The 22868-nt window shown below is 52.9% G+C and overlaps 1 protein-coding gene across 11 annotated transcripts in view; it reads left to right on the forward strand.

Moving 5' to 3' along the window:
- The window catches only part of TMCO4 (transmembrane and coiled-coil domains 4), a 104543-nt gene that overhangs the window by 31039 nt on the left and 50636 nt on the right, over window positions 1-22868 (forward strand). For all 11 annotated transcript variants that reach the window (XR_009258372.1, XR_009258371.1, XR_009258373.1 and 8 more), the window contains exons 7-13: window positions 5784-5916; window positions 12490-12587; window positions 12842-12985; window positions 13777-13896; window positions 18185-18349; window positions 19257-19393; window positions 22499-22583. Coding sequence is in view for 8 of the 11 variants with exons in the window: in XM_058718855.1 (XP_058574838.1) it covers window positions 5784-5916; window positions 12490-12587; window positions 12842-12985; window positions 13777-13896; window positions 18185-18349; window positions 19257-19393; window positions 22499-22583 (882 nt within the window). In the remaining 3 variants the exon portion in view is untranslated. The remainder of the gene's footprint in view (window positions 1-5783; window positions 5917-12489; window positions 12588-12841; window positions 12986-13776; window positions 13897-18184; window positions 18350-19256; window positions 19394-22498; window positions 22584-22868) is intronic.

Below are 22868 nucleotides of genomic sequence, written 5' to 3' on the forward strand. Positions count from 1 at the left end.
GTGAGGGTGGGGACAGGTACCCTGGGGCTGACCCTTAGATCTCTGAGCTGGAAGGGACCTCAGGAGACCAGCTTCTCTGGCCTTAGTCCTTTGGGTGGGTTTCCAGAAGTGCCAGCCCAGACGCTGGACTGGGACAGGAGCAGCCGGGGCGGTCGTGGGGTCCCACTGCCCACTGCCAGGCAGGCTGGGGGAGATCAAAGCCTGACACAGATTCGAGGGGAGGCCAGGAGGGAGGAGCAGAAGCCAAAAGCCATGTGTCAGCTTGGGAGGTGCGTCAAGACCGTGTTTTGCTGTCTCAGCTGCGGCTCCTGTGTTCTGGGCCAGGACAGGGGCACAGCCTCTGCAGCCAGACTGCCCGCTTCCCCACTCACCAGCTGGGCGACCCGGGGCAAGCGACCAAGCTGTCTGTGCCTCTGTTTCCTCTTTGATTAAATGGAGATACCATAGCAGCTGCCTCCTGTGGTGGCTATGAGGGTTCAGGGAATCAGTGCATGTGGAGGGCAGCACCTAGTGTGGTTTCGAGTGAGCAGTGCATACGTGAAGCTTCCAGTATGAATATGATTATTAATCGCAGGGTGTTTCTGCCAGAAGGGGATACGAATCTCTTCCAGCATAAATATGCTCCCCTATTTTGGACCTCTCCCAACTGAGATCCATTCGTTCGCTCGTTCATTCGCTCGTTCGTTCATTCCTACAAATACTCCATTCTTCACTCTTACAAAGATAATTACACATCTGCTTGGTTTTAGGCACAGAGCTAGGTGCTAGGGATGTACAATGAATTTATAGCTTATTTCCTAGAAGGAGAGACAAAAACGATAAACTAGTAGGCAAATTGAAAAGTTTTAGGGGCGCCCGGGTGGCTTAGTCGGTGAGCGTCCAACTCTTGATCTCGGCTCATGTCATGATCTCACGGTTTGTGGGTTTGGGCCCCGCGTCAGGCTCCGTGCTGACAGCGTGGAGCCTGCTTGGGATTCTCTCTCTCTCTCCCTCTCTCTCTGCTCCCCCATCTCTCAAAATAAATAAACTTAAAAATGAATAGATAAATAAATAAAACTAAAAATTAAGCTTTAAATAGTGATAAGAAAATACCTCCTGATAAAGGGATAGAAAGCAGTAGAGTCAGGGAGGACTTCTCAGAGGAGGCAGCACTTAAGGAAGGAACTGAGTGATAAACAGGTCCGAGAGAGTATGCTAGGCGCTGTGAAGACTTTGACATTCGAGAGTAATTCATCACTGTAAGAGATGACCCTACCCAGAGGAGGAGAGAGAGGCCTTACTCAGTAAACCCGCTGTCTCCTTTGTCTCCTGGGGAAGCAGGACTCAGATGGTCCTGGAAACAGGGAATAAGTCTCGGCTGGAGGTAGGAAGCAGAAAAGAGTGGGCATGTCAGAGAATCCTGGCAGACAAGGGAGAGCTTCAGTTAGTTAATGAGCCAACACGTCTTACTAATTGCCGACCATTGTCCAGGGCACTGGGAGACAAGGAACAAAGCCAAGGTTTCTGCCCTCGTGGGCCTGACTCTCTGGTGGGGAGAGCCGGACAATAACTCTATCCACAGATCCAACAGTGGTGGGAACCGGGGGTGGGGACAGCATGACCGGAAGCGAGCTGCTGTACTTTAGAGGCTGATGGCTTCTCTAAGGAGGTGATATTTGCAACCTGAGTGATGAGAAGGGACCAGCCTGGCAGAGCTCCGGGAGAGGAGCTTTCGAGTTAGAAAAGCAAGCGCAAAGGCCCTGGGGTGGGAAAGAGCTTGCCTTCCTGTTGGGCCAGATACTGGTGCATGACACAGGAATCAGTGGAAAGTGATGCGGGAGAGGGAGGGTGGCTAGGGGCCAGCTAATGTACAGCCTTGCAGACCAGGGGAGGAAGTGTGGATTTTATTCTGAGTGCACTGGGAGAATTTTTAGTTGGGGAGAGAGCGCGATCTGCCGTGTGACTTTGCCCTTCTGGCGGCTGTGTGGCAAGTACAGTGCTGGCAAGAGTGGGATGAGTACCTGCGTGACGGCTGGTAGTTGAAGAGGGAAGGTGGTCACAGGGGCAGCGGCAGGCGGCGGTGGTGGGAATCGGGTGCCAGGGTCAGACTCAGGATAGATTGTGGAGGTGCAGCTGACGGCACTGGCGGGACTGGATGTCGGGGTAGGGCAACAAGAAAAACCAGGAACAAGGCCCAGGCGTTTGACCTGAGCTCCGCAGCAGGATAGTCGGGCCCTTGGGCAGTGAACTTGGGCCACCCGGCAAGCTGGCCACAGAGACCAGAAAACCCCAGTGTCAAGGTTGCCGGAGGCTCCTGCCTCTCCCCGACTGCCCACCACCTGCCTTAAAAGAACCTCAGCCCCAAATCCTGCAGCCTGGCCCCCAGTGACCCTTACAGGAGGCTGACGTTCCAGAACCCCGTGCCTGAGAATATCTTGGGAGGTTAATCTCCTGTGCATCTGGTAACCAATATTCCAGAAGCTGAATCACTGCTGGCTTAACCAGTGGAGTATGAATTAGCAGGTAATTATGATTGCCACCAATTAATCCCCATGGCCAAGGCTGGCTTAATTTCCACAGCTCGACTATCACCTGGGTGCAGTCGTCTTTGATCCTTTGAGAAAGTGAGGAGCTCCTGTGTGAGGCTTTAACTGACCTAGTGATCCCAAGCCACGACGTGTCTGTTCCCCAGCACGTACACAGTTGCTTGTCTGAGGAGGCAGTCCAGGACAGCAGGGCAAAGGCTACCAGATCGTGGCTCGCTCTGAGTGCCCTAGTGCACGGAAGGAGCTGGTCTATTCCACAGAAGCGGAAACTTCAGGACTTTGGGGGGTGGCTATGTCATGTTGAAGGCTAGCCACCGCTACTTTAGTATAATGTGATGGCCCACACTGCGGACACCCAGCGCAGGAGTCTAATTCCGTGACATTCATCAGGGGCCGCTCGTGGACCAGGAGTCCTCTCCTCAAAACTTTGTGAGGTGACTCTCACCACTTCCGTTTTCCACCTGAATGAGGACGTGCTATTTGCCCAGGGTCAGACACACAGAGAGGGTCCCTACCCGGATCTGTCAAGTTACTCATTGAACATTTATTCTTTGTGGCAAACACTATGCTAAGGACTAAAGATAGGGCAGTGGTTACCCTTATAACATTTATATTTCGGGAGGGGAGACAAACAAGTAAATGAATATATGAGACAGTAGGAAGCTCTGTGCGGAACGAAATGCAGGGAAAAGGAGTGGAGAGTGCTGGAGGGATGGTCAGGGAGGCCTCTCTGGGCAGGAGGATTTAAACAGAGACCTGAGGGCCGCCCGGGTGGCTCAGTCGGTTAAGCATCCGACTTCCGCTCAGGTCATGATCTCACGGTTTGTGGGGTTCGAGCCCCGCGCTCTGTGCCGACAGCTCAGAGCCTGGAACCTGCTTCAGATTCTGTGTCTCCCTCTCTCTCTCCCTTTCTCCAACTCGTGCTCGCTCACTCTCTCTCTTTCAAAAATAAACATTAAAAAATAAACAGAAACCTGAATAGGGAGACGCCCCACATGAAGATCTGAGGAATGAGCCTTTTTAGGTAGTGGAAACAGCAAGTGCACAGGCCCTGAAGCAAGAACATTCTAGAAGGCAAGGTCAGGGACTTTGACCAGGGGGTCTCATAGGTCAAGTTAGGGTTTGGATTTGGTTCTGTCATGACCAATTTCTTCATTATCACCAAAGAGGAAAGAAAGCAGAGTGAGACCCCTGACTGGAGTCCCATCTCCAGTCATGGAGTTGTTTCTGGGTTGGGGAAGAATCAAGGAGGGCAAGTGGGAGACTGAGGGAGGGAGACCCGAGAGCAGAGTCAGGAGTAACAGCAGCTCTGTGCCTCCGACTCCCGGCCCCCAGGCCAGTGGTCCTCAAATCTGGCTGTGCACCTGCAGGGACAGGCCCCGGGGGCCCGTCCCACCACTATGGAACCAGAATCTCTTGGTGGGGGGGAGTGGCACTCAGGGGTCCGAGTAACACCCCTCTTGTCCCCACCAGAGTTTGGAGCCAGTTGGGTGAGGCAGAGGGGAGCCCCAGTGTCAGCGGATGACAGGAGACTATGGTGGCAGTTTGGGGGCTTGAGGTGCTGACATGCCTCACCCCGAGGGGCCTCGCTGCCCCGCTAAGCTCACCATGTGGCCAGGTTCTCTACAGAGAACAGGGACCACCAGACTGTCCTGGTCAGAAAGGCCGCCCTCCCAATGGAATGGGGTTGGGGGCGGGGGAGAAGCAGGGAAAGGACACATTAGAGCTGTTTTTGGATAAACTAAGGGTCCCGGGCCCTTGGGCTGTGAGGGTGAAGGAGGAGGATGGGTGTATTCCCGGTCTCGTTTGGGTGGCTGAGCCATGTCACTCTCTGACATGGGGCACCCTCAGGTCCCCCACTCTGCCCTAACCAGATACTAATGCATTCTTACAAGCTTCCGGGCTATAATAAATAGAGCTTGGACAGACCACCTTTGATCGCTTAATTTTCCTATTAGAAAATTAACCCAAGCTCATTATGGATAATTTTGGAAAGATGGAAAAAAAATCCTATTTGGTATATTTCTCTCCCTTTTTCCTATGCAGTGTTTTTGTTTTTTGTTTTTTTCCCTCAGTTGGGCCCTGATGCCATATTATCAAGAAATCTCTCCATTTGAAAATTTCTTTCATTACATAAGCATTTTTTTCAGATTTACAAACTTCTTAGGAATCTTTTTTTTTTTTTTTAATGGCTTATTCTGCACAGGGTGGACATGCTGTGGTTTACCTGTCTAACCCCCTGATGTTAGAAGTCTCCAGATTGTTATCACTCTCACCTTGTAAAGTAGGACCTTCACTTACTGTTTTCTACATCTGGGATTGTTTTCTTAAGATTTAGAGTTTCAGAGGGGCACCTGGGTGGCTCAGCCAGTTGAGCATCTGACTTTGGCCCAGGTCATGATCATGTTCGTGGTTCAAGCCCCGCGTCGGGCTCTGTGCTGACAGCTCGGAGCCTGGAGTCTGCTTCAGATTCTGTATCTCCCTCACTCTCTGCCCCTTCCCCCACTCGTGCTCTCTCTCCCTCTCTCTCTCTCTCTCTCTCTCTCTCTCTGTCTCTCTCTCAAAAATAAACACTTAAAAAAAAGATTTAGAGTTTCAGAAATGGAATTCCTGGGCCAATGGGGATGCACACCTCCTCCCACCCACTTTTTGTTAATTGTGGCAAAATACACGTAACATATACTTTAGTATTTTACCCACTTTTAAGTGTATGGTTCAGTAGCATTCCCCAATTCGCCATGTTGTGCTCCCACCACCGTCCATCCATCTCCAGAGCTCTTTTCATCCTGCAAAACTGAAAGTCTGTCCCCATCAGCACTGACTCCCCTTGTCCCCTCTCCTAGCCCCCGGCAGCCATTCTCCTTTCTGTCTCTACGATTTTGGGGGTGTGCACTGTGCTCAGGTTTTTATCCATATTGTCAAATTGCTGCCCTCGGCGGTTAAAATCAACACACACTCCCAGCAGCGATGTCCTCGAGCACCTACCTGTTTTCACCACCTTCTTCACAGCTCTGGGGTTGGAAAAAACTCATCTTTGCTCATTCGACTGGTGAAAAAGACCACCTTACTCCCGATCAGTGGTTTTCATTGTTGCACGCTATTCCGTCTGGGAGTCTGTCCTGTGGTTTAACGGACCGCTTCCCCGGGGTTGTGCATGTAGGACGTTTCCAGGGTGTGAGTTTTATCCATTACACCGCTGTTAATGTCTCTGTGCTTAAAGGCCAAACTGATTCTCTGCTCTTGTGTCTCTCTTTCAAGGGTGTTATGATGCACGGGCCCGAGTCCTCATTTGCCACATGACCTCCCTCTTCCAAGTGCCTGTGGGGGAGCTGGATCTCCTTGAAGAGACGTTCCTTGAGAGCCTGAAGGAAACCAAAGAGGAGGAATCTGAGTAAGGGAGCCCTGTGACCCTAGCTCCACTTGCCAGGAATCAGGAACTTGTACTTTTTGGATAACAGAGGTTCCCCTTCTGTCCCCACCACCCCATTAAGAGATGGTCCGTTGAAGTGGAAGGAGCACTGGACCGAGAGTCCCAGTGCAGCCCTGACTTGCTGTGTGGCCTTACCAAGTCACTTCCCCTCTCGGGGGCCCCAGTCCTCAATTGTAGGAAATGGGGGTTGAATGGATTACTCCTGAGGCCTGTGAGTCTATAACTTCAACACTGATGGCCCCAACACCCCGCTCCTCCGCCTCAGGCTCTCATGACATCTTGTCCATGGGCCGGAGTGGCCTAGATTAAAATCCTACCTCTGACACCCAGCTGCTTTTTGAACTTGGGCAGGTGCTTCGCCCCCCACCCCCCCGCCCCCGCGTCTCTAAACCACACTATTCTTATCTGTAGAATGGGTGTAAGGATAGAGTCTTCCCAGGGTCACTGTGAAAAACGAATGGGATCCCGTAGAGGGCTTGGCCTGGGGCTGGCACAGAGCAAGTGCTCAGTAGATATGAGGCCTTCCCTTCCCCCACGGCCGCCTATACCTACCAGCTGCAGAGCGACTTTGCTATCTCTGTGTGGTCAGGAGTGTGCAGAGGGAAAGTATCCTGGTAACTTGGCCAGAGCTCAGCTCCTTGCGGAACACCTCACGCAGGATCTGATCCCAGAGCAATAAAGCCAATCCCAGTCACAGCCTAATTGCAGGCTCCTTGAACCAGGCACGTCTTCCAGCGTCCTTTTGGTCTGGGCCGCCATGGCTATCTTTGAGCAGCCGGGTTGAGCCAGTTCAACCCCACTGGGAAGTTAGCTTTGAAGCCAGGTTCAGGGCTGGAGCTGCCCTCCTGCCAGGAAGGGGTTGGTTCCTTGAGAAAGGGGGAAACTGGATCTGTTGAAATCACCTGAAAACCGGCTTGTTTTGACTCCCAGAGCTGGGTCAGTAAAGAAACACCCGGAGCCAGGCCAATTCCCATAATCACAAGCACCGCCCCGATTCTTTGGATGTATCGCCCACGCACGCACACGCATACACACACATGCACACACACGCCTTGAGATGAAGGGAGAGCTATTTGGTTTTGTTAGCTATTTGTTTGGAAATCTTATCATCCGAAAAAAACGTATCGTCCAGAGGATTTGTTCTGATAATACTAGTAATGCCAGATCAGGGACCCTGTGAAACAAGTTCTAATATGGCCACTTCTCGGCATGTGACATTGGGGAAATTATTTAACTTCTCTGGGCTTCAGTTTGCTTTTCTGCAAAATGGGGATAATAATAGCACCCTCCTTCTAGGTCTCTCGTAGGGCTCAAATGAGTTCATACGAGTGCTCTGAGCAGGCTTCGCATGGAGTAAACTAGTTGATATAAACATCATCATTTGCTGTAGTACAGTCATCATTGCTGATATTCCCTTTCCTCAAAAAATACTCCACGTGTGTAATTTTTTTAATTCCAATTTAGGGACCGTAGAGACCTCTCAGGTTCTACCTGTGGTCTCTGGAAGGGTCTGAGACCCAGAGGAAGCTAACAACTGTTGGGCCAGGAGACCTAGGCTCAGCCTAGTCTCAGCGTGATTCTGTTAAGTGTCTGTGTGGCCCTGGGCATGTGGCTTTCCCTCTCTGGTCAACAGCATCAGTTTTTTTTCACCTATACAAGTACAGGATCAAATTTTGTGCAGGTTTCTTTTAGCTCCAAGGTTTGCATTTCTGCAAGGTGAGCTTATCACTCGACACCCTGAGGCGATCCTTTGCTACTCTAGTTCAGGTGTAAGGTACCACATTGCTGTTCTCAGGTCCCCGTCTGAGCCCTGAGGCCATCCAGGCTTCCCCCACAGGCTTGGTGACCTCCCTTCTCTGTGCCTCATTTCCTTCACCTCCTACACGGGGGTAATGGCAGTATCCCCGTCCTAGGGCTGTTGCAAGGATTAAACGGCTACATATCAAAAACTTGGAAGAATGCCCTAGCACATAGTAGGTGCCAGTAAATATTGGCTGCTGTGCTGCTGGAGGCTGATACTGATCACATCAGAATGACATGGTCAACGTCTAACTTTCACTGAGCCCTTAGTAGATGCGGGACAAGATGGGCACACAAGCCCCTGAGGCTTTCGCAGAAGAAGAAACAGAAGGTCAGAGGGCTGACTGCCTCACCCGAGGTTGCACCACTGGCCAGTGGCGCCCTCAGACTCAACTACCATATCCCTCTGAACGGCCCTTAGTACATCCCTCACCTCATGGTTGACAAGCCCCAGTTCCTTCCTTCCTTCTGAAAAAAAGCAGTAAAGATAATTCTTAACGGGGCTTTCTGAGTGTTTACTAGGAAAGTGTCTCCAGACCTCCCAGAAATAAACTCACCGTCTGTGAACTGGAGAAGGTGATTAAAAAAGAAAACAACAAGAAGTTGGTGGTGATGGTGATAAGGGTAAGAACCACCCTGTCATGGGAGAGGAGATAGCCGTGGGCGACATTTATTTGTGGATCTGTGAGACGGGCGGTGTGGGTGTCTCGCCCTTCACTATCTATGGCTTCGGCCTCTGGCCTGGGAAGGCTCACATGGAACACCAACTCAAGGTCATTTCTAGCATCCTAAGGCATGAATGTGGCCAGGACCATAGGTAGGATGGCAGAGATTGGCCTGGTATCTAACCCGTAGGCAGTCAGTGATGGGGACAGGGTTCCATTTGGATTTAGTGTTGTGATCTGAATTCCCACTTCCTAATGTAGGAAGCATTGTAGACGTAACTCCGAGCCAACATTGTGGTGCTTTAGATGTTGAAATTCACACAATGGAATTGATTGCAGGGGTAAAATGCTGTGATAATTAACGATGATTGGGAAGGCTATTCATTTTACGTACAAAACAGTTATTAACGTTGGGGGACTTAAATAAGGAGATTAGTTCAGGTAAACATTAGAGAGGGAATTAGCTGAATAACTCTGGGGAAAATACTGTATTCTCTTTGATTCAGCAAATTTTTATGAACATTCCAACAATAATACAAAGCTGAATACTAGAGATTAGAGTGTATCATCCATCTAATCTTTGTAAAATTGATTTGATTGTACCAGCACTCATACATTGAAATAAAACAGCTTCAAGAACCACATTTGCTTTTTAGTTATTTTATGCCCTTTAGGCTCTGAGTTTCCCCTTCCGTAAACTCAGCTAAAAGGGAAGATTATCTAGTATCATGGATGTGTAGATGTCACTGCAGGAACAATGTAGGAGCAGAAATTTATGAGATTTTATGACATTCCAGATTTGTCCTGATATCTCAGAAGTTTTATTATTGATGGTGATCGGCCTGTTCTCTGGCTGAATAGCCAAAATGCCGTGCTGGCTTTGTAGATGTGGGCAGTGATCGGGGGGGGGGATAGATACTGCAGCGATACGTTTACGTCCAGTCCTTGTTGGAGTGATTAGGTCCTGCTCGAGAAACGTTCTCTGAGCACCTTCCAGGTCCCAAGCCCTGGACAAGCTGCTGAGGGTGGCGAGCAAGAAAGGTCCTATCTGTGCAATCCTCCAACTCAAGATACAGAGGGTCCCTGGACGGCTTGTTCCAGGTCCAGCTTTCCCACCGTCCTGCCCAGAGCTTCTGGCCCAGGAAGTGGGTGCCTTTTCTCCTTTTAACGTTTATTTATTTTTAAGAGAGAGAGAATATGTGCAAGCAGGAGAGGGGCGGGGGGGGGGGGGGCAGTGCTGATTGCAGACAGCCTGATGTGGGGTTCGAGCTCACGAACTCATGAACCGTGAGATCGTGCCCTGAGCCGAAGTGCCATGCTTAAAGCGACTGAGCCACCCAGGCACACCCCCCCCCCCCCCCCCCCCCGCCCGCTGTGGGTGCTTTTAACAGCTACCCTGGGGGCTTGTGATACAGTTGAGACAAAGCCCCACCCTTTGAAAAACAATGGTCTGGAATTCCATGTTGAGGACAGAGGGTTAGGGGCCCCAGAGTCAGGGCTCAGGCAGGCTTCCTGGAGGAGGAATGATGTCATCTTGAATGGTGACTAATGTTTAGCCAGTCAAAGGAAGGTGAGAAGGTGAAACCGTGGAGGTCCCAGGAGCACAGGGACTGAGGCGTAGGCAGTGTGTTTTTGGAGGGCAGAGTGTGAGAAAGTAATGAGCAGTGAAGCTGGAAAGGAGGCAGGGGCCAGGTGTCATGTCGGGAAGGTGACGCTGCCCTCACTCAAGGCAGAGGGAGGACACAGAGGTGGGGAGGGAGGGAGGCAGACAGTCGGGGTTATACTGTATATATCGCTACGGTGGTGCTGTCCATATCCCCCCATCGCCAGTCCCTAAGGGAGAAAATCGAGGCTCGGAAGCATTGGCTGACCCAGAGAGATCGTGGCAGAGCCGGGCTCAGATACCTCTGCCCCGAACTTCCGGACTGTTTCCCAGCCCGAGTTGGTTAAACGAGATGCCGCTGATTCACAGACCCAGCCGCTTGTCCCAGTGCGCGATCTTATGGCACGTCCTCAGCAGCTTGCGTTTTACCTCAGACCTTGAACCCTGCCGAAAGCAGCTCATTCCCAGTCTTCCTGTTTGCCTGGAATGGTGCTAGCAATTAAGGGCCAAAGTGTATCTCCAGCCTTGTGTGTAGGAATAAGTTGTGGTAATAAAAAGAACGATAATAGCAGCAAACATACCGATCCATTACAATATGCCAGCCACTGGATGTGGATGATCTCACTTACCCTCATGACGCCCCCAGGGATTAAGTGCTATTATTATCCCCACTTGGGCGAGGCAAGTCAGACTGGTGCTTAGTCACACAGTTAGTAAGTGGCTCTCCCATCGGGATGGACTGGGTTTTGCTGCAGTAACAAATGACCTCCACATCTCGGTGGCTGACAGCAGCAAAGCTGTGGGTCCTGTTTCCCAGTACTTGTCCACTGCACACCCCGGTGGCTTTAGTCCACACTGTCTTGGGCCTGGGGTGACAGAGTGACTTCCATCTGGAACGTTGCTGATTCAGGGCAGAGCAGGACACTCATCTGACTGACTCTTAAAGATTGTGCCACAAGTGATACAGCTCCCTCCTGCCTACGTTTCAGTGGCTGAAGTGGGTCACGGGGCCCCTCAGTTCCACAGGGCAAGGATGTCCTCTTTCTGCGGGGAGGGCCAGTGCAGGCAGGGAGAATCGAACCTGGTGCTCCAGTACCACACCGCAGAGGTCAGAGTCAAGTTCACAGGGTCGAATTCTGATGTCAGAACCCACACTCTGTGTCGCCACGTTGCCTTCCACTTGGCTAGGTGCACACCGTTCACACCTCATCCCATGTCTGCTGGCATGAATTTCAGCCCTGGGAAACCAGCACCTGTGGTGTGCATGGAGATGTTTTTTTTAATGTTTATTATTTTTGACAGAGAGAGAGAGAGAAAATGCAAGTGGGGGAGGGGCGGAGAGAGAGGGGGACAGAGGATCTGACGCAGCCTCCGCACTCACAGCACAGAGCCCGAACTCTATGGGGCTCGAACTCATGAACCGTGAGATCACGTCCTGAGCTGAAGCTGGACGCTCGACCCACGGAGCCACCCAGGCGCCCCGTGCATGGAGGCTTTTATCTTCCATGTTTCCACCTCCCTGTAGTGAAGTAGCTGCAAAGGGCTGTCCTGAACACCTAGGAGGGACGTAGGACAAGAATTTGTAGAGGTGAGCTGGCAGGGAACCAGAAGGCATAGCAGATCCTGAGCGCCCAGCTCGGACAATAATGATCCTGCTTCCAGGATAAGATAACCCACGTGTAATACAAAGCACAGTGGCCGGCGAGAAGGAATTCCTCAGTAAATATTAACCATTTTCCCTCTTTATCATTATCATCTGCTATCACACCATACGTTGAGTTGCTGTCCAAACTCCACCGTCAGCTCAGAGTTCGAGCTCACGAAGACCTCACCGACCTGCCCTTGGTCCCTCGTCCTCCTCCTCCTTGCCCCACAGCAGCGAGGGCTGCTCGCCAGACGCCAGAGCCAGGCTCAGGGACACTCACAGCGGCCATTCTCCCGTTCGCCTGACCCCGTTCACCCCACGTGCCTCCTTTCTGCTCCACTTGATAGCTTTTAAGCGTCAAGTCTGACTGATTCTGGCTATTGCCCCAAGGCCAAGGTCTCCAACTGGCAGACCTTTCCCAAGGGAGCTGGGATCAGATGGTGGGGGGCAGGGAGGGATGGGAAGATGGCAGTGACGGAGTCTGTGATTGTATTTGCTACTCATTCTGGGTCCGTCTGTTCAAAGATATTTTTTTTGTGCTGCTCTTGCTATTACTATTATTTTTTTGTCTTTTTGTTATTCAAATCGCAACCCTGTTAGGATGGATCCGTCGGGTAAGTAGCACATCCCGCTCGCTGGGATTTCCCAGCTGGGTTGTAGAAACTTTTCAGCTTTTTAAAACCGTCGATGGGCCCAGGGTGACTTTGGTACCTTGCTCTGCATGGCAGCGTCGATCCCAGTCTTGGGGGCTGAGTGGGGCGGGGTGGCCTCACGGGCTCCCGGGCACAGCCAGCCCTAGAGACCAACCTCTTTTCCCCCAGAACGGCTGAGGCATCCCGGAAGAAGAAGGAAAACCGGAGGAAATGGAAACGCTATCTCCTGATAGGCCTGGCAACTGTCGGAGGCGGGACGGTGATCGGTAAGGCCAGCCCAGGCTGAGCCGGGGGCACGTGGGCCAGTGCGGAGCCAGGGACGGTGCCAGGCTCGAAGCTAGAGAGGAGAGCATAAGGAGGGCAGCTGGGAGGTGGCCCCAGCTCGCACTAGGTGCTCTGTCAGCAGAAAGCGCGTTCATTAGCGTTAGAAGCATCCACGGAAGGCACTGGGCAGCTGACGGGGGAAGAGCCCAGTGGGCCGCATCTTCCCATCTTCACCAACCATGGATTGTTCTTGCAGGCGTCACCGGGGGTCTGGCTGCCCCTCTTGTTGCCGCCGGCGCTGCGACTATCATCGGCAGTGCCGGGGCAGCGGCTCTGGGCTCAGTGGCCGGCATCGCTGTCCTGACCTCGCTGTTTGGTGCGGCTGGAGCCGGCCTGACAGGTAAGGCTCCACAGGGGTGGTGGCCTAGGGGGGATTTTCAGCCAGGGGGGCCCGGCTGTTCCAAAACATGCCCAGATTCTCACCCAAGATGGCTCGCCCGGGGACGGAGGAGGATACGGCTTTTCTCACGCTGGGTCCCAGCCCCGCCAGAACCCATAGCAGGCTTCCCACAGACCTGCCCCAGGAGCCTGGTGTGGGTCAGAAAAGAGCTGGATGTGAGCACCTGCCCCTGTACAGATTTTCTGAGGAGGGTCTCATTGGACCTGCTGGTCTCCATCAAGGAAATTTCCAGGCAGGCCACCTCGGAAACACATGGGCTTCTTCATGTTCAGAGGCCACGAGGATACCCTGGAATTACCAGTGTCTCCTGGGTGGGTTTTCCAGATCATATGTGCCAGTAGCCCCCCAGTCACACACAGAGATTCCTGTTCCACTCCTCAGGTGGGGTCCATCCCTCCCCGTGTTGAGAATCATCGTCAGTTTGATCCGCTTTTTTGAGAGGCGTATATTACACCCATGACACGCATGGGCAGGAGAAAACACATAGAACCAACGGAGTCACAGTGGACCAGCAAGTTCCAGCCCCAGCTCTGCCACTAGAGCTGGCCAGCCTTTGGAAGCCTCTGACCCTTGGCTGTAATCGGGGACAATAATGGCACCTACCTTTAACGATTGAAAAAATGAGACATGTTTCCAGGGGCAAGGCAAACAGTTGGCGCTCACTGTGAGTTTGAGAGCACAGAGAGCCACTCCCACTAATCCCATCCTCATTTTTGTATCTACGTCTTTAGGATACAAGATGAAGAAGCGTGTCGGGGCCATTGAAGAGTTCACATTTCTGCCTCTGGCAGAAGGCAGGCAGCTGCATATCACCATCGCCATCACAGGGTGGCTGGCGTCTGGCAAATACCGTGAGGACCGGGGCCAAAGCAAAGAAGGATGAGGGCGGGGGAGTGGAGCGGGGAGAGGTGGGTGTTGAATGACTCTGACTGCTGCTGTGGGCCAGACCCCGGCCTAGGCTCTTGCCTGCGGATGTCTCTAGAGGGTGGGGAGGGGAGCCTCATTTTGCAGAGGAGGAAACCGAGGCTCAAGGAGGTGAGATGACTTCATCCCGTGTCCATCCACCCATTCATCTATCCACCAATCTATCCACACCTCCATTTTTCCACCCGCCTACCCACCCATCCATCTATCCATCTGTCAACCGTCCATCTACCCACCCACAGCCATCCATCATCCACACACCCACCCATCCATCAGCCTTCCATCCACCTACCCAACAATCCACCTACTCAACCATCTCTACCCTTCCATCCGCCCATCTACTCATCCACTGATGCATCCACACACCCATCCAGCCATCATTCATCCAGTTATCTGTCCATTCATCCACCCACCCATTTACCTAGCCGTCCGTCCATCATCCATCCACCCTTCCATCCATGTATCCATCCACCTACCCATCCACCCACTCACGTATCCACTCATTCATCTCTCCACCCGCTCATCCATGTATCCACCCATCTATGCATCTATCCATGCATTTATCTATTATCTACCCATCCAACTGTCTATCAGTTCATCCAGCCAACCACCCATTCATTCATCCATCCATCCATCTATCCACCCATCCACCCAACCATCCATCTACCCATCCATCCATTCACCCACCCATTCACCTATTAATTCCTCCATTGAGCAATATTTATAGGGTATCTTCATACCACCTGCCAGACACTGAGCCAGGCCCTAGGAATTCAGTGGTGAGCGGCACAGTCTCACCTCTGCTCTCGTGGAACTTACGGTCCCGGGTGGAAGAAAGACCACTGAGCAGTAATTACAGGGAAGTTCTATGGATGGCACAATAGAGGAAATCAGGAGTGTTTCTGGGGAATGAGGGAAAGGATCCTGGAGAAAGTGACTTTGGGCTAAGGACCGGGAGTTAACTGGGTAAGAAGGAGCAGGAAGTATACACTAAGTAAAGGGGCAGCAGATACAAAGGACCACAGGATGGCTGGAACAGGGAGCTAGAAGACAGGAGTGTGGGCAGGGTCAGATCGTGCTGGAGCATGTGAGGTATGGCAAGGAGTTTGTATTTATCCTCAGAGCAAGTGGGAAAGAGCAAAGGATTGAAGCATATGGCTTCAAGGAGGAAGGACTTTTAAGTAGGTGCGAGATCAGTACATCTTGACTGCGTGACTTCAAGCAAGTTACTTAACCTCTCTGTGCCTCAGCTGCTTCATTTGTGAAGTAGAACAAATTATCTCTGCCTTTCAAGACACTTAAAAGTTTAAATTAAACAGAGCACATGGAAGGCACCTGGTTTCTCATTGACTTTCCGCAAACATTAGTTCCCTCTGCTGCTCTAATCTGAATCTGTGTTTTGGGGGAGAGGCCAACCAGGGTGGCATCGAGGACTAACACCATGGTCCACCCACTGCCTGGCTCTCTGTTGCAAGTGCCCAGTGTGAGGCTCCGTAAACAGTTCATCACTGAGAGAGAGGGAGCAGGGTGGGCCAGGGAATCTGGAACATTCCAGCCAGACCCAAGCTGACAGCCTCCTGAGTTTCCAAATCTCTGGGCTCTGAGGCTGGAAGCCACAGTCCTTCTACGTGACGCAGAAGAAAGCGAGTGAGAAAATGCCCCATCTCTGTGTGGCGGCCTTCCCAGGTGCCAGTCTCATTGGTATGTGATCGCCAGGCCCCACCCGCACACAGCGGGCCTCTAGTGTCAGCTGAGCACTTCGCCCGCGCCTACCCTGAGTCAGACGTTTTACCCTCTCAATGGGAACTTGTATGGGTTACCTCCCGCGAGCCTCACATCCACCCCTGAGGTGGGGGCCTTTCCTGTCCTGATCTGGCAGGAGGGGAAAAACCCGGGGTGGTCACGTGAGCTCAGGGGTGTGGCTAATGCAGGATTCAAACCCGTGTCTCCTGACCCACCCTTTCGTTGGATAGGATTATACGCAATAATGACCACTGCTTTGTAGGGAACAGGAACTAACCCAGGCACTAACCCAAGCGTGTTGCCTGCCTCGCTCTCTTGGTCTCTCACTCCAAGCTGGGGAGGTGGGCATCAGTGTCACCCCCATTTTATAGATGAGGAAACTGAGGCTCGTAAGGGCTGCTCAGGGTCCACTTGGGTAGCCAGGGACTGGGGCAGGACTCACCACTCTTCTTTCTGTCTGGCCCCACACCCCGTGTTCTGGGCTATGGGGCGATACAGTGCTTTACATGTATCGAATGCTATTCATGCAACATCTCACGTGAGCCCCACGACACTCGGAGGTCAGAAGGTATCATCCATTCTTACAGATGTGGAAGCCGAGGCCCACAAGGGCGGCCTGGCTAGCTGCGAGCCAAGCGACCAGGAAGCTACTGAGCTGGGTGCAAGCCCAGGCCGGTGACCCGGCACGGCCTACCTTCCTCCCCCTCACTCTGCCCACCGCCCCCCCTCCCCCGCCCCTGCTCTCCACGCTGAGCTGCTGCAGAGCCATGGCAGGGTCCCCGCAGAGCAGGGAGCAGCTCCAGGGTGGTCCTCGTGTCCGCATGGCGCCCTTAGGTAGGGATGACACCTCTGAGTCAGGCAGGTAGCAGACGTCCAGAACCCGAAGCCTCCGGGAAGCTGATGGTGCACATTCATTCATCATCGCATTTTCATGAGTTTTACCCTGTGCCACGTCACTGGGCTTTGAGAATCTGGTCCTTGGCAAACAGGCTGTGGGAGACGTGCGTCACACAGATGGTCGCAAAAGTAAGCGTGTGACTGCAGGCTGTATGAGAACTTACGTTGGAAAGGCATTTGCTCCGCCAGAGGGGCCACGCAGCCTCCCTGTGGAAGAGGTGATTGAACTACAAGCTCAAGGGCAAGTAGGAGTGAAGGGAGGAAATGGTGGTTTCGGCGGGGGTGGGAGGAGAGTTCTGTTTTGGAAAGGTCACTGGGGCCACAGGCAGGAAAGCATGGGGCGGGGGACTGGTCAGGCATCCTCCTGGGCCCCTTTCCCTTCTCCCAAAATAGAGTGACAGCATGATGTGTGCATGTCCCTGTCTGTGCCCAGCCAGAGGGCTGGATGCCTCGGTTTCCTCAGTTATAAAATCAGGCTAATTTGGGGGCGCCTGGCTGGCTCAGTCAGTTAAGCGTCCGACTTCAGCTCAGGTCATGATCTCACGGTCTGTGAGTCCGAGCCCCACGTCGGGCTCTGTGCTGTCAGTTCAGAGCCTGGAGCCTTCTTCGGATCCTGTGCCTCCCTCTCTCTCTGCCCCTCCCCCACTCACGCTCTGTCTCTCAAAATATGAATAAACGTAAAAAAAAAAATTTAAATCAGGCTAATTGTGGCACCCTATTTCAGAGGCCGTGAGGTGAAATGTGTTTCTGAAGGGCAGGGCGTAAGTGAGGCATTGATGAGGGAGGGGCTGGGAAGGAGGCAGGGGCCACATCACGGAGGGCAGAGGGCTAGTGTCATGCAGACAGGTGACACTATCCTAGGGGCAGAAGGAGGGCACAGAGCAAGGAAAAGGAGGGAGGCAGACAGTCGACATTATACTTCCTGCTTGACGTTGGTCACTGTGGTGGTGCTGTCCACATCTCCCCATTAACTCGTCCCTAAGTGAGAAAAACGAGGCCCGGAAGCATTGGCTGACCCAGCAAGATCGTGGCAGAGCCGGGCTCAGATACCTCTGCCCCAAGCTTCCAGACTGTTTCCCAGCCCGAGCTTGTTGAATGACCTGCCACTGGTTCACAGAGCCAGCTGCCCGTCCCGGTGTGCAGTGCACGTTCCTGTTGTATGTCCCCGGCAGCTGATGCCAGAATTTCTGCACGGAGAGACAGAGTAGCACTTCACGTGCACGGAAGTTCGAAGACTTCATTCCTACCCACTTTATAGAAGGAGATAAATACTCATCTCCTACTGCACAGATAAGCGCAGTAAGGCTCAGGGTAGGAAAGTGGTATGCCCGGGTCACCCGGCTACTACTGAATGCAGAATTGGGACTTGAACCCCAGCCTGCTGACTCACAAGGTGGCGCTGCGCTCTGTCTGCTCTGCTAACAGCTGACGCTCAGCAGCGGCGGGGGAGGGGCTCTGTCTCCCCACAAGGGCAAGCGGTCCCCTGTCACCACCTGTCTGGGAAGGTGGGGTGGGCCACCCTCTGTCACAGACAGGAGAGACCCCCCCCCCCCACCTACCTGCGTTCTCCCCTAGGTACCTTCAGCGCCCCGTGGGCGGCCTTGGCCCGCAGCCGCGAGCAGTACTGCCTGGCTTGGGAGGCCAAGTACCTGATGGAGCTCGGCAATGCCCTGGAGACCATCCTCAGTGGTCTCGCCAACATGGTAGCCCAGGAGGCCCTGAAGTACACAGTGTTGTCTGGTAAGCACCCCCCGACCCGGCCACCACCGCCAGCAGCAGGCCCACAGCTCCCAACTCACACCAGTAACATATCTTTGCATGCCTGAGGCCCCTGGTGAGCCGGATGACCCTGGTGCTGGGTCTTAGGAACACAGAGAGGTTAAGACTGCATTCCTGTCTATCAAGTTTATGGTCTCTGTGGGGAGGCAACCGGTAAACAGCCAATCACGTTGTCACACGGCGTATCAGTTAGCTGTTGCTGCATGACAAGCAACCCCAAAACTCAGTAGCTTAAAACAGCAATCATTTCTCATAATAGCTGAGAAGTCGTAAGGCTTCATTTGGCTGATCTCAGGTGGGCCTGCTCATGCGTCCGTGGGTCAGCCAAATGTCCGCCGATCTGGGCTAGCCTGGTCTGGGGCAACTAGGACAACTCGGCCCTGCTCCATTTGTCTCTCACCTCCTCCTGGGATCAGCAGGCTAGCCCACACCAGCGCTAGAAGCGCGTGAGAGCCTGGACCCAACGCACAAAACCGTTTCAAGCTTCACGTCGACTAATAGCTCATTGGCCTAAGCAACTCACATGGCCAAGGCTAGAGTGGAGGGCAGGGCAGGGGCAGGGGCCCGGGCCCTGCAGAATTATAACACAAAGCGGGAGGATACAGGGTCGGGTGACAAACTGAGGCCATCTTTGGCATCTCACTGATGACCGATGCTTGAACAGAAGGAATTTAGTCCATGAGTCAGAAATGCACGAGCGTCAGCTTTCTTCATTGCTCTAATAGCAGTTTGACAGCACTTGGAAAACTTAACCGGTTCCAAGTTCAAGACTCTGCACACATTCACTCGGGCATCCATTGGCCAGCCCACCACTTCCCGAGAAGGACCTCCGCCCACTGCTTTCATCACTGATCTCCCACCTCCCCAGGCATCGTGGCTGCCCTGACCTGGCCAGCCTCACTCCTCACTGTCGCCAACGTCATCGACAACCCCTGGGGTGTGTGTCTCCATCGATCCGCAGAGGTTGGCAAGCACCTGGCCCACATCCTGCTCTCCCGGCAGCAGGTACCTGGGCTGTTGGGGGAGGTGCAGGGAAGTAGGGAAGTGTGGAAACTGACTTGTGCACAGATGTCAGCCCTAAAGACAAGCCCACATGGAGGTAGTCTAGTGGCTTTTTGGGGGTGGATGGCCTTCACTGCCCCTACAGTCCAAGTCACAAGAATATCCCAGGAAGGACCAGTGAGAATTGTAGGTTGTGAGTTTCTCGCAGGTAGTGAGGTGAAGACTGAATAACAGGGACGTTGAGGGAAGGGACAAGGGCAGGTGTTCCCTCCTGGAAGTCTAGAGCCACCATCTGAGCAGATGTCCCGTGGTCCAAATACCGTGTAAAATGATCAGGAAGATAAACAATCAGAATACTTTTAAAATTTGAATCCAGTACTTACCAGGGAAATGAAACTGCATGCCCCCCCCCCCCATAACTTCAGAATAAACTTGAGTAAATGGAAACAGAAGTTTGGGGAAAAGTTCCAGAGATGACTGTGCGGTTAGGGTTAGTTTTAGCGGCGAGAGAAAACCCCAAATAACGGTGGCTTAAGCGAGGTGAGAGTTTATTGCTCGAGGAGAAGCCTAGGAAGGCAGTCTTGCGCTAGAACACTGTCCCATGGCGAGGCAGCCCAGGGCCGTCTGGCTTGTTGCTCTGCTGTAGGGGGTCTTGACCTCGTGGTACCAGATGCCAGCATCCGCCCTCCAGGTAAGCAGGAGAAAGAAAGGCCTTGTAGCCTTTCCATTGACGTCTCATTGGCCAGACCCTCACCATAGGACCACGCCTACTGCCGCAGAAGCTGGGGGACGCCGTCTTTATTCTGGGTGTCAGTGAACCCAGCTGAAATTCAGCTATGGGAAGGGGAGGATGGATATTGAGGGACAGCTAGCAGTTTCTGCCACAGCGGGTAAATTGCTTGAGACCCCAAACCCCCATCTGATTTCTGTGTCTGTGCCAGAAGAAATAGGGAGGTCCTGTGACAGGTTTGGAAGTAAGGCAGAGACCAGAGTGGCCTCGGCTTAAACAAGGTAGACATTTATCCTCTCCCGTGGAAAACCCCGGGTATCAGCATCCAGGGCAATGCGGTGTGTATTCGTTTGCTCGTGGTGCTGTAACAAACTACCCCAGACATACTGGCTTAAAACAACACAAATTTATTATCTTACAGCTCTGAGGTCAGAAATCTAAAAATGGCAGGGGGGTGGGGAACCTGGATGGCTCAGTCGGTTAAGCATCCAACTCTTGATTTCGGCTCAGGTCATGGTCTCACGGTTCATGAGTTCAAGCCCCACGTTGGGCTCTGTGCTGACAGCTCAGAACCTGCTTGGGATTCTCTCTCTCCCTCTCTCTCTGCCCCTCCCCTGTCCATGCGCGCGCTCTCTCTCTCTCTCTCTCTCTCTCTCTCTCTCTCTCAAAGTAAATAAATAATAGGGGTACCTGGGTGGCTCAGACAGTTGAGCACCTGACTTCGGCTCAGGTCATGATCTCACGGTTCGTGGGTTCAAGCTCCACGTGGGGCTCACTGCTGTCAGCCTGGAGCCTGCTTCGGATCCTCTGTCCCCCTCTCTCTGTGCCCCTCCCCCGCTCTCTCGCACTCTATCAAAAATAAACAAACATTAAGGAAAAATAAATGAAAATCTAAAACGCAGGCCCGCGTTCCTTATGGAGGCTCCAGGGAGCATCCACTTCCCTGCCTCCCCCGGCTGCCAGAGGCCACCTGCTATCTTTGGCTGGGAGCCCCCTTCCTCCGTCTTCAGAGCCAGCAGTGTGGCATCTTCAGATCTTTCTCTCTGTCCCTTGCTTCTGCCAGCAGGTCACCTGTCTGACTCGGACCCTCCTGCCTCCCCCTTTGTCATATAAGGTGGCATTCGCAGGGCCCACAGGTTAGGATGGGACCGTCTCCCGGGGGCTGTCACTTTGCCTCACGTGGGCGGCTTTCAACGTCATGGCCACACGTCCTCAGCGTTCAGTCTCTCCTTCAGTTTGAGATGGACACTGCAGACAGTTGGAGGCAGGCAATTGAAGGGAAAGGCGTAGACACACAGTTGCTTCCCCTCTCCTCCCTTGGCCATCCCTCGCTGCAGGGGAGTCGGAGAAACTTCGTCCCTGGTCGAGGAGCTGTGTGCCAGAAAAACTCAGGAGTTTGTTCCCAGGGACCCAGGGAGAATGGGTGTCGGGGGATGGCCAGCAGCCATTGCCACAAAGTTCCTGCAGGACGGGGATACTATTTGATCAAGGGTTTCCTGTTGTCGTAGAGGGGGGCGGGGGTAGAGAGAGGAGGGATACACATTTTGGCACAAAAACAAGGAAAAGGAATAGACTGGCAGGACCCGACCGGACCTTTTGGAGCTCCTCTGCTCCTTTCTCCTCCTTCCATGGAGAACTTGCACCCAGACACCTCAGGGAACTTTCTTCTTCTTACGAGTTGCCTTTTCCGCAAGTTCTTTAGTCAGAAGATTCCCCTTGTCCCCATGTCGAACTTACTGCCTGATTTCATGTCCCACCTTTCTATCTAGAAACAGAACAATTATCCCTCACCTGTCTCTGCCTCTTTACCCGTCATCACCCCTGGGGGTACCTTCCTCCTCCTCTTCCTGGCTCCAGAAGGGCCCCACTATCCTGCAGTCATTTGCCACCTGATAGTTGAGTCCTGTCCCCTGGGGGAGAAGAGACAGTGGCCGGATGATGGTTGGAGATGAAAGGGAATTAACCTAGCCAGAGGCTGCCTGCAGTTCCACAGCAGGTGCACTCCTGCTTGAATGAGGGCCCTGCCCGTCCTGATTAAGACATCAGAGCTCTGGGGGTGCCTGGGTGGTTCATTCGGTTGAGCGTCCGACTTGTGATTTCGGCTCAGGTCATGATCTCGGGGTCAGGGGATCAAGCCCTGCATCAGGCTCCGCACTGAGATTCCTTCTCTCCCTCGGCCCCTCTCCCCCACGCTCTCTCAAATAAGATTAGTTAATTAATTAAGACATCAGAGCTCCAGGACAGGAATAGCACATGCATGATTCATTCAGCGTGAGGCGGGCACCAAAGGGTGTGTAGGGGGCCGTCCTTGTCAGGGCTGATGCTTTGCCGGAACTGGCTGTGCATCCCCCAGACACCTGTGTCCTGTCTCCCCACAGGGCCGGCGACCTGTCACCTTGATTGGCTTCAGCCTGGGAGCCAGAGTCATCTACTTCTGTCTGCAAGAGATGGCTCAGGAGAAAGGTGAGTCTGGCTTGTCGCGGATGAAAACCCTTCCCAAGCTCATCCCCCAGGCAGGAGGTTCTGGGCCAGGGGTCACAAGCCTTGTGAATGTGTTTCCAGTTCTTGGTGATAGTCGTTAAAAGTTAAAAATAGTTTGACAATAGACAAAACGGCGAAGTCGTTTGAAAAATGGTTTGTTTTTTCTCTGTACGCAAATTCGAGTGGATGCGAGATGGTCCTATGATAATGGCATTGCCCTGGTGTTCTCATGTGCGTTCTTGAGTGGGAGTGAAGGGAGCTGGATGA

Source organism: Neofelis nebulosa, chromosome 2, assembly GCF_028018385.1.
Source record: "Neofelis nebulosa isolate mNeoNeb1 chromosome 2, mNeoNeb1.pri, whole genome shotgun sequence".
In the NCBI taxonomy this organism is placed as follows: domain Eukaryota; kingdom Metazoa; phylum Chordata; class Mammalia; order Carnivora; family Felidae; genus Neofelis; species Neofelis nebulosa.